Source organism: Aphis gossypii, chromosome 2 (assembly GCF_020184175.1).
Source record: "Aphis gossypii isolate Hap1 chromosome 2, ASM2018417v2, whole genome shotgun sequence".
NCBI classification, from domain to species: domain Eukaryota; kingdom Metazoa; phylum Arthropoda; class Insecta; order Hemiptera; family Aphididae; genus Aphis; species Aphis gossypii.
The window spans coordinates 32,455,354-32,468,122 of record NC_065531.1 but is presented as its reverse complement, the minus strand read 5'-3'; the positions used below and the strand labels follow the sequence as shown (position 1 = coordinate 32,468,122).

The 12,769-nt window shown below is 24.8% G+C and overlaps 1 protein-coding gene and 1 long non-coding RNA gene across 41 annotated transcripts in view; both read left to right on the top strand.

Moving 5' to 3' along the window:
* Window positions 1–2,486: 2,486 nt before the first annotated feature.
* On the top strand, window positions 2,487–3,582 carry LOC126550115 (uncharacterized). Its single transcript, XR_007604162.1, has 3 exons — window positions 2,487–2,819; window positions 2,939–3,076; window positions 3,343–3,582. It is a non-coding gene; the product is annotated as an uncharacterized LOC126550115 (long non-coding RNA).
* A 1,809-nt stretch (window positions 3,583–5,391) lies between these two features.
* LOC114123048 (collagen alpha-1(III) chain-like) overlaps window positions 5,392–12,769 on the top strand; it is a 32,554-nt gene continuing 25,176 nt past the window's right edge. For all 40 annotated transcript variants that reach the window (XM_050202150.1, XM_050202133.1, XM_050202148.1 and 37 more), the window contains exon 1: window positions 5,392–5,655. In XM_050202150.1, coding sequence (XP_050058107.1) covers window positions 5,608–5,655 — 48 coding nt within the window. In that variant the 5' untranslated portion in view covers window positions 5,392–5,607. The remainder of the gene's footprint in view (window positions 5,656–12,769) is intronic.

Below are 12,769 nucleotides of genomic sequence, written 5' to 3'. Positions count from 1 at the left end.
ATAATATTATGTAAGTACATTTTGTTTTTTTATTTTTTAATCATGAAACACCCTAAATCACCAATGGTTTGATAATTTATATTTTTAGATGAATGTTGTAAATAGTAAAAAATGATCTCAAGTTAGAAAAATGCTGGTGTCTAACCTTATAATACCATATTTGTCATGTTGTTACAAGCTTATAGCTGATTCATACATTTCTTTGAATAACTCTCTTTAAATTTAAAAATATTACATCTTGCTATACATGTTTAAGAATACTAAAGCTAGGAAGAATATTAAAACAATTTTTTAGTGACAAGGATAAATCCACTTTTTAAATTAGCACATCATGTACTGTTTTTACAAACATTTTATATTGAGCAAATCTGAGGAATCAAAATGTATTTTTAATTCATTGCAGAGCTAAAAATCAAGGAACAAAAATTAGCTTGATAAACATCTCGTTGTAGATATTAATTAATAATGTTATTTCAAATGATGATACTGTATAAAAGTTTCTATCATCATATTGAATTCATAAATCTCGATTGAAATCTAGAATCCAACGGCGGTTTCAATTTCGTCCGCCCTTGAAAAAAATAAATACTCAACGCAAAACTATTAGGTATAGAGGCCATCAAAAACTAAAGTTTTGTTCACATAGATGGTAAATATTTTTAATATCAATGTTACCTTTGAAATAAAAAATAAATAGGTAAATAAAAGTCTTTGTTTCCGTCTAAAATATTTGAAAACAAATAAGGTATTATTTTCTTCATTTTTCATTATCATAATATTTTAGCGTTACCACACACAAAACAATTATTATTTAACCATTGAAACTATTACGTTGTTGCGACTATTTAGCACTAGTATTTATAATACCTAAGCAATGAATACAAAGATAGTACCAAATACAAATATAAGTATAAATTATTAACAATGACTTATTGGACAACTGAACAATCACTTTTATGGTGACTAATAGAGATATTAAAAAAAAAAAAAATTAAAAATAATGTTAAACGATACGAAGAAATTTCCTAACAACGAAATTGTAAATGTTATTTCATATTATAGATTACCTGAATATAGACTATATTATGTAAGTATATTAAATATGGCCTGTCCTGTATAAACTAGTAATAAATCAGTTATAAATAGTTGATTACAAAGAAAAATTTCCAGATCACTTGTAATTTAGATAAAAATATACCAAAAATGTAGGTCAGCGCATTTTGGTGGTGGATGTTTGCCTATCGTCCCTTCGGTCGTCGGACAGGTTAGTGTAATTTTACTGTAGGTATTCGATTTGAATGCAATATGATTACATTTGATAAAAACGATTCTGAGCGAATCTTTTTTATTTAATTTTATTCATTTCTATGGTGATAATCAAAACCGTAATTATTTTACACCACATAATCGTGAAGTTGTACATTTTTTCTCCTTTAATCGCTTTTATTTCGAGTATCATTTCGAAAATCGAAAAATGACCGTTTAAAAGTACCATTACCTTTCAAAAAATATGCTAAACTTGTACTTTTGAGCAATTTTAGGGGGAGAAAAAGTGTTTACAGAATAAAAAAGAAATAATCATTGTAAAACCAATATATTTCTCGCTCCGCTCAGAATCTAAAATGATTGAAGTATATGACATATTATTGTTTCAAATATTTTTCAATTGACACTGAACAATTTAATTATTACACATATTTTTTTTATCATAGGCGAAGTGATTCATTTTTTTTTTCAGTAATTATTTTCAACATATTCCGTATCTTAATTTTTTCATTATGTTCAATGAGTTTTATGTATAAAGGTACTCCAAAATTTAGATGGTAACTTTTAATAAACTTATAGTGGTTAGACTTATTCCAGGCATAATGAAAAATTACTGAACAGTAAAAATTCGATGAGATGCAGCTACAAATCGTTTTCAAAATTAAAATATATAATATAGATATCATTGTTCTTAGATAATCAATAATTCACCACTACTCTGCGCCAAGATGAGCGAATGTTGTGATGTTCAACACCTGTAACTCGTCTGGTTTTAATTCTTAAGACTATATCTTACATAAAATATGTATAATAAATGATGAATTATACCACTAAAATAAATTATGTAATAATGAAGATAGCTTGTCTGAGATGCCTCCAAAAATAATCTCAGAATAATTTATAGCTTTGATTTCCGCGGCTGTTCATCTAATGATTACTGATTACTGATTAGTAAATCGCAGTAAACATTAAATCACAATAAATTTGGTACTTAAAGGTTATTCCTTTCAAGTTTTACAATATTATATAAAAAAAATATATACAAATAAACAAACACAAAAATGTTAATTTATTAACAGTAAATACAACATATTACGAGTATTTAACTATAATATTTTATTATGACACCATTGATTACAATATTTTATTAAATAAGATAATATTATTCAAAGAAGTTACCTTGGTAACTAATATTTTACTATATGTGCTTGAAACAGCAGGTAAAATAAAAAAAAAAAAAATGCTTTAAAGAAAATTTAAAAGTTCTTGTCGTTTTTAAATTAATGTATCAAAAATCCACCGTAGCATAATATATGTTGAGGTATTCCCATTCTATTTTATAACAATAGTGATTTTACGTATTCTACTTTTTGGCGTTAAACCCACTGTAATGGAAAAACGGAGCGAGTATTTTATTTTTTACCGTAAGCCAGTCTGTGAGGCAGTGTCTGAAATGTCTGTGTAGCGTGATTTAAGTGACAAAATATGTGAAATATCTCGTACGCGTTATACCTATACTAAGTATCCCAATGACATTTCACTCGGATGAATTTGTGAGTTTAATTTCTGGCAATTATAAATTATATATTAGTTAATGTTTGTAATTGTGTAATTATATGTGCATAAAGTCGTATATATATATATATTTTTTTTTTATTGTAATATATTCTAGATGCATTCTATTCCAACAAGTTATTAAAATACAATGCACGGTACAATTCAGTTAACATAGGTACCTACTGTGTTTTATAAGTTACGAACGTATAGTCATATTCAACGTAGTTATTTTTTACGTGTTCTAAACGCACAGGTATTTTCACATGCTCGGCGAATTAACATGCTAAACTCAATTAAATATTATTGTTAAACTCAATTAACATGATCAATAAATTATTATACTACTATTGTATATAATATATATTTTGTAGATTCTTAATCATGATACTTGCGTTTTGTAAATGATTATTAAATAATTCCTCTTCCAACGTATTATATTATTTTGTTAAAGAAGTAATTTTAAAAGCAAAATATTGTTCTCATTTTATAAAATAATAGTAATTATTTTAATTTTTATAGTGCAATTCCAGAATATAAAATTATGTTGATAACATATTATATATATAACAACATTTTACGTACTTAAAGAAAAAAGTCACGGATTGTATTTGACATGAATAATGTACATTTTTCGGTCAAAAATCAGCATGCAAAGAGTTTTGCTATATTTACGGTTAGAAACATTTATTTTTATTCTTATAAAGCCCTAAGAATCTTAAATAATCGTTTAAAATAAATTGAAATACATCTACACATGAATCAACGTTTTACTACTATAAGGCGTATTGAAATTTGAAGCTATGTAACGATGTCATATAATTAATTTATTAAGGAGGTCCATAACACATAATTAAATGTAGAAAAAATCATGTAATCAATGTTTTAAATCACGCCTTATATATGAATAGGTAATTAGAAACGCACACGAATTTAAAATCTCATAATAAAATTCATGAGAAATACATACAGCATCTAGGTACCTAATTGAATTAAAAAATTAAGCAATAACTTTTAAAGTACCTAGCTGGTTATCATTATTAATAATTGACGATAAAATTGTAATATTTGTATCTCGTAAGATAAGATAACTAATTGCAATTTCAAATATAACTTAAAATGTATTTTAATTTTTTTATTCCAAATTAAAAAATATTTAACTTAGTAATATGTATTATCACAAATTATATGAAAACATATTTTGTGTTTTTATAATATGATATTATCACTATAACCTAGCTATTTAAATATATTTCATATAATCTCTAATATTTTTTTAAAATATTAAACGGTTCTCCAGTTGAACAGTTTAAGGTTCTGATTTAATTTTCAGAAATATTTGTATAGGATTTAACTTAATACATTTATTGAGATTTTAGAAAATATTTTTTGTAATCTATGTATAAGAAAACTTGAAATTGTAATACGACTAGGTATAGGTTAGTCATAATAATAAATTATGGAAATATTTTAAATTGTAGCTCTATATCAAAAAAATTTTGACAATCGTTTTATATATTTGTCTAAGAGTATTGAAGATTTCAATTTTAGTGAAATTAATTAATTTATTAAGATGTTTTTTATTTTTACATTTATTATGACGTATTAAGATTTGAGATATTGCTATATTGGTGATTCAAACTTATTTTAAACATTTTTTTTTTACTTTATTATTCCAATAATAATTTAATAAATAATAAAATACCTAATTTTATTTATAGATTTTTATTAATGCTTACATTTTGTTTGATAAATAATTCAACCATTATCGTTATTCAAGCGCAACGATTAATTTCAACAATAATCGTCACTAATATTGCTTTGCGGTAGTCTACATAAGTTACCTACATAAACACAATTTAACATTTTATTACTCAGAGAAGAGCACCTGCCGGAAAATATCAATAAATGAAAATCGTATTATTCTGTTTATGCATTTATTAATTACTTTTATCGGAAACAATATTGAAAGATATTTTTTGGCACACGTAAACGTATAGTTCAGCGTTAAGTCCTCTCTCTCTCTCTTTACACATTTATATACATATTATATACATTGTTACAGACGATTTATATAATTTCATATTTTATGTATAAGTATTAAGTGTACAATATTCACACACATAGAACTATAATAATAACGATTACATTTTACACGACAACTTTACTAGCTGATAACCGCGTATGTGACTGCATATGAGTATTGATATAATAATATAGTGTAGGTAGGTCGCAATTGATATATTAATATATTATATTATATTAGATGTGTTACACGGTGCGCGTATGCGTGTAAAATATAATAATCGCATTCGACTACATCTGGGATTTCCAGTTTCCATCGATCGTGTAAAAAAAATAATCCGTGTCCGGGGTCATAAGCGGCATCCGCTGGACCTTGACCGCTGGACCCCCGTCTATACGTAATACGGTTTTTATCGTATGATATTTTTTTTTTTTTCGTTTCGCTCGTACCACCGCCGCCGTCATCTTCTTTTTGGCTCCGGCGGCGGCGTTAAAGTCTCCCTGTGCAGACCGGTCCGGCTTTCGCTATATAAGATCGAAACACCAATGGTTCGTACTCTTTACGCCGGAACAAACCAGTCCGCAAACAACGCACCCGCGATTGTTATCGCACACACACACTGAGGTACACGTTCACTCTCGTCTGCCGCGTCGTCTCGCGTATAACATTACAATAAAATATACGCGTTCACGCACGCGAACGCAATATAGCTCCGGCCGTTCGGGTTCCAGCAGGATAACCCATACGAGCATCCGGACGCCATGCGCCAGCAACGAAACGGCAAGATGATTCTGAAACCGCGTACAAACGTGAGTACCTATACTGTATTATATGTAATATTGTTAAAATACCGATGATATTAGGAGATTTATTGTTTAAAGATTAAAAAAAAAAACAATATAACGTTACAATATATCCCGAATAAGTTGATTTATTTTTTGACGGGTGGAAATAATTATTATTAGAACAATAAAAAAGGTTTTCTCTTTTTTTTATTGACAATTGATAATATTATATTTATGTTATAAAAATATAAGCCATTTTTTTAGACACGAATTAACTTTTTTAATAATTATTAGTTATTATTATATAATCATTACTTATATAGTTATAGCCTAAAGTCATTGACTGACTGATATTGTGTACCTAGATCTTATGTAGTCGTCTTAATTTTACATTTTACAGACAATTAATTATTATTAGTTGCAAAACTGTAGTTATATAAAATAGCATCTTCAAATTATGTATTCGCATAATGCAAGTTTGTTCACTTGAATATTATAAGATTTATACTAATGTATAATTTATATTATTTAACTAAAAATATTAGAAAATATTAAAAATTTATTAATATTCCATAGTTGTTAAAATTTAAAAATACTTTATCAATTAATATAGATAAGATATAAGGTACACTTTATTTTATAACGATTACCAACTATTAGTATATCTACTATTTTTTAAATGTTATACTTACTTATATTTTTAAATTATTTAAGTATAGAATAATATTCTTTAATTATAAAATACCTAGTTTAATAGATTAATTAATTAAATATCCACGGAAGATATAAAAAAAAGTTTTACTACACTTCGTTAACTTTGAGTAATGTAACTTATAATTAATAATCAATTATTTCGTTGGAACTGTACACTATTACTACATAGTACATAAATACAAATATTAAAATAAAAACATTGATAACATTTAAACATTAACAGTTTGTTTAGTTATTTTGTATATTATTAGTTAACAACAATTTGAGCAAATATACAAAATTATATTTATAACAAACAACAGAGAAAAATAAAATAGTCGATATTTTTTTTTATAAATATTTTTAATAAGTGAATAACTAATACTAGGTTTCATGTATGATAACATAGTTTAGGTATTTTAGAATATACATAATTATACCAAACAATAACTTAGATAAAGTTGTTTTTTTTTAAATTGTAGTCATGCAATTTAAGATAGCCTATTTCAGTCATAGGTAAATTGATAACTATATAATATGGTCATATAAATTCATAGTTAGTTAAAGTAACTCAGATCAACAAAATAGTTGTACGATTGAATTAAACCAGCTTTTTTTACAAAAAAAACGAGTTAATAATCGGAACATTAATATTATATTATACACAGTGAAAAACTAAAATAAAAAATATGTTCAATTAAACAAAAAAAAAAAAAAATCAAGTGTTGTTTGTTTTAAAAGTACTATTTTGCACATGAGAAAAGTTAACTACAAAATAAAGAAGGTACCTAATACTATAATATTTACTTTAAACTTTTAATTTTAGTAGGTAATAATATGTATATACATTGTATTTTGTATTTTGTATTTTATAAATTATGATTAATCTTTTTTTTATTCATTTTTAATTAATCAGTATATTATATTATGATAAAATAACTTGATTATTTTATTAATTCATTATTATAATTATTGTAATATTATGTAGGTACTTACGTTATATAACCGTTCTTAAAACGTTCAATTTTTAGAATAAATCTGTATTTTTTAAAAAAAAAAAACTTATACAATAATATTAAAATACATGCATTTTGATAGATTATGATTTACCTTTCAATGAATAATGCCTAAAGTCAGATATGATAATTTTGGCTTAGTTATTCAATGTACATAGTTTTTCTTTGTATTAAAAAATACTTTAATCAAATGTAATACAATTGTCAATATAGGTATTAATGGTTATATATGATAGTATAATATTAATATAAATTATTATGAATGACTATGCTTTGATACATTTTAAAATCATAATCTATAGTTTATCAAAGAACAAATTCTTCAATTGACAATGACGTAACAACATTATTAAATAATATGATTAAATTATACGCTAATGTATTCATTATTTTTCACACAAAACTAAAGATTAAAAATTGTTTTAAAAACTCGTTTATACATTAACATGAGTATCTATCAGCTTATAAAGGATATTGTCTATCGTCAACTTTTATAATGTATTCAATAATGACATGTTAGTAATAAATTATTGAATCGTAATTATTAGAAGATGCGAACGAATGTAACATTGATCTAGGTCGTAATCAAGGTGTGACATCTATGTAACCTTCTTACACTATCTTTCCTTATAATTTTGATGATGATATACATGAATTGCACAATAGATGTTTTTATTGTTTTAATATCCATTTCTACATATTGTACTCTATACAAAAATTCAGTATTTATACACTTTTAAGGATTCCAATCTTAATTTTATTTTTTAAATATTAAAAACAAAAATAATATCTTCTAATTTTTTTTCTAAATTTTCGAATTTTATTTTGTCGTTTGCCTAATTTGTAATTTATATTATTGTTATCAAAATGTTTTCAAATTACATATTGTGCAATTGGCATGCGTTATATCTATTAGTTAATACCTACCAATAACATTGAAATTTAATACATATGAATTCAATTATTCATAAAATTTACATAGAAATAACAATAACTTTTCACAAATAGATTTTTAATTTTTTAATTTATAATTCGATGTAACAATAATATAAAACATAAATTATACATAAACTGCAAACAAATTTTTAGTTTTTTAAAACTACAATTTAAAATAAATTATTACCACGGAATCGGTATGGCATTTCTTAACTGGTTTGGTCACTATTTTTCTAATCATTTATTATATTATTAAAAATAAATGTTAAATAATAATGGATTTATCAAAAACTTCGGAAATACTAACATTATTTATGCATCTAAAATTTTTTGTATTCCAAAAAAATAGAAAATTCAATCACACATATTATTGTTTGCTCTTATAAAACTATATATAAAAATAAAAAAAATAATATGATTAATTATAAAAAGTCACTATTTTCTTGAACAAAATATTCTTGAATCTAATTTTGAAAGGTTTCAAAATGCATTTTATACAATTTTGAATAAAAATAAAACAAATAAGTACTAAACACATATTATATTAGTTATTAAATTAATAAATTATTGTTTATACGCGTTTTCTTTAAACTACTGTCACCTTTAATATTATACGTTAAAAATTTAAGAAGATAATTTTAATATTAGCATATTATGATACCTCCATTATTATTTGGTGTTCAGTTTTAATCTATTGTTATTATTTTATTTTCTTAATTCCACAATTTATTCAGAACATGCTTTTTATTTTGGTTCAATATAAATAATCTTTTTTGACAATTTATATTGAAACAAAATCAAAAAGTATTAAATGAACAGACTTATTGAATAAAATATTTTTACAATACTGTATCTAATGATTTAAACCTATAATAACATTATCCTTTAAAAGTAAAATGTTTGTGACCAACTTTTAAGTTTAACTTATTTATTATGATAAGGACTTTGTTGAGCATAAAATGATTAATTGTCACGTAGATATACCCTACAGCTTAATATTGCACACCATTTTAGACAACACAGTTCACAGTCACGTGAATAACATTTTTATAATGATTATTATTTATTGAATTGTTAGTTTGTGGATATTGGATACGACCGACATGCTAATAATGACAAAGTTTATTAATCGTGAATCAGATAAATCTTGCGCGTTAGATTTATCTGTCTGCCGTATAACATTTGACATTGTGCCATAACACATTCAAGATTAATACCTTAAGCCACGACAACATGATTTATTTTGATATGATATGTATACTTAGAATCAATATCTATAGCGTGCAATATGTTCTTAAAGTGCAAAACTAATACGTTTTAATCAATATTTTTGAGTATACTTCATTAATGTTTCAATCCGAAAAAAAATACAGTCATTGTGACATTTTCGGTTTACTCGATGTCATCAGTTTAATCAATTTTTACCAAGCTAAATATAAATAATATGTCAACACGGTTTTGAAACATTTAATTATAATTTACGTAATAGTATATTTCGTTATATTTTTCCCATAATGTTTCGTCCGGGATCGGAAATAAATTTATTATAACGTTCAAAATAAATTTATTAATAACGTTCTTCCATCTCCCAATAGACTATATAGTATACAAATCTGCTTATTATTTATTGATTATTTAAAGTCCGTTTGACTGAAGTAAGTTTATATACTAGACGTGGTACGTAGTACCATTCAAATGACAATCGATAACGCACTTTAGATGACACTTTACACTACACTTCATTATTACAAACTGTTTAACAGTTTACCTACATCGACAAGTATTGATTTAAACAGTTGATGATATGTTTGCATGAACAATACAATATATTAATATGTTATTGTGTGTTCACACTGTGAAAATCTCAATAATGAGCAATAATATCCTTAGACTTGGCTTTTGTTAAAATTACGGACCGTCGTTATATTAAATATAGTTCAATAAAAATGCGTTCATTAAATTAAAAATATTACCTAAATTAATAATGGTTGATTAACGATTTGTAATGTTGTGAGAAGTGCAATTTATGAACAAGTTTATAAAGAATATGAATTATAGACAGATCATATGAAAATTGTTATTTTTAACGCATGTCTAAAATTTAATTAAATTAACGTCCTATCAATTTGTGTGTGGGAGGTTGCAAAAATTCTAGTTTTCATTATTTCTGTCCTTCAGGTGAGTGATTTTATCAAGTCGGTGTCAAAATACATTTATGACTTTGATGACACGTTGGTTATTAATTTTACAAGGATTTTTATTTTTGGATTTTTTTTAATGCTGTATAAAGTATAAAATTCTGACAAATTATTCTCCAAGTCATCACACGAAAATGTTGTCAAAATTTTCACTCATTATAGTAAATATTTCATATGAATTATGGATTTTTTTTCAATTACCGATTATTAACGGTTTTGATTTATTTGAGTTTCGTATAAATATTTTTTTAGTTGGTTGATACAAATATTAAATAAAACTAAATACAAAATTATGTACTATAAATTATATTGTCATACGCACCAATAAAAAATGTGGCTTACGCAGGATTTTTCAACGGGAAATGCTTAAAAATAAATAAGTTCACATTTGTAGACCGAGATAAGGCTTACAGAATAAAGTAAGCCTCTCTTATTGATGTAATATTATAAATATTATACGAAAAAGAAAAATATGACATTTAAATCAATAAAATAAAATTTTTACGAGTTATCAAAAACTTTGTTGATTTTCATTATTCATATGAGTTGTTGTAGTTAATATTATATTTGTATGATTCAAATGACAAAATATTTATAGAGTTTTTAAAAATGGAAAATCTGTATCATAAATTTATCTTCATTTTGAATTAAATATTATTTCAATTTAAAGTTTGAATTATCTCTACTTAAAACACGCTACGGTCACTTCCTACTATTAATTATTTCTTATTATTTTAATTATTTATACATAATATATTATGAAATTTTTTGTCATATATTCTTTTTAACATGTACATTGGTATTTTTTTTTTAATTGTAATAATAGTATTGCATTATATATTATTTTTCACATTTAATCCAAAGAGATGATTTATCGCATAATATCTTATACAATATTGTAATAATTGATACGAAAATTATATTAATTAGCAAAATGTATAAGCTTAATGTATATATATATATATATATATATATTAAAACAACGATTTTATAATAGGATTACATTGTACATCAGGTTTCATTTAAAACATCTCTGAGTATATGTTATTTAAATTACGTTTTTTTATAGAAATATCTATTGATTCGCTGTGACGAAATTAGCGTGTAGTTTTAATTTAATGGGGTAAATTATTAATATACTTCTAGCATGTAATAGATTGTGATTACGTTTTAATTTAAAACGTAACAAGTCATTCGGTCAAGGGTATAAGGAGATAGGTCACACTATCTCTGACTTAAAAAGAAATCATATACGTGTTTTATTTGTTATTCGAACATAAGTAATTTATTTAAAATTTATAGGGTAATTTACTGACTCATTCTGACTTTTTGGAATGAATCATTTTTTTAACTTTTTTTTGCAATACGTTCACCGGATCCTGTATTATGTAATAAAATATTTTATCAACCAGTTAAAAAAATATGTCTGACGGATGACAGCTTTAATAAGAACCCGGCTTTTGTCAAAATTACAATTCTGTCGTCTAGAAACATAAATTACGGATTACATAATGAAATAACTTAACGTTTGCTGGTGAAAATAAGGCTTTAGATATACCATCAAATGATTGGAATTGTAATTGTATAAGGATTTTCTTGAAAAATAAATGCACACAAAACTGATGATATTTCATTGCCATTAGGTTTTTATAAAACATCTGTTATGAAATCGGATAGATTTAATGTTGATAAATTGATGTTTCGTTCTGTTGTTTTAAAAAAAAAATCTATATAAAAATATATATATAATATATATACCTAAAGCTGGTTTAGACGCGACCAGTCATTTCCTGATAGAAGTGTACAATTTATAACAATAATATATAATGTTTTCTAAGTTTTGTCAAAGTATTTTAAAGAAAATCAATATTGTAGACGATGAAACTAATGGCTTCTTCAAAATCCACTTTAATCTAATGTATATATATATTATACTACCTGGAAATCTGCTCTTAAGTATCGTTATTTTTTTTTCCATGCTGGTTAAACGTGATTTTCAAAACGACCTATCATCGTGTCACACGTGTCGTGTGATTTTGACCATATAATATGTGTGCACTTTGAAAAATACCAGTCTTATAATTTATAAAACTTGGCAACCGTTCAAGAGAGATGCGTGGGATAGGGTACACGTCTGTTCTCGTGATTTTTATGTGTATTTCCAAGTCGGATGATCGTTAATAACGACTTTTATTTTGCTTACGTCTCGACGGACTTAAGTTGGAAACAATGCGTTTTCAATTTTATTTCCCTTCGGTACGGAACGGATTGCAAAATATTCCTCATAGCTGTGCG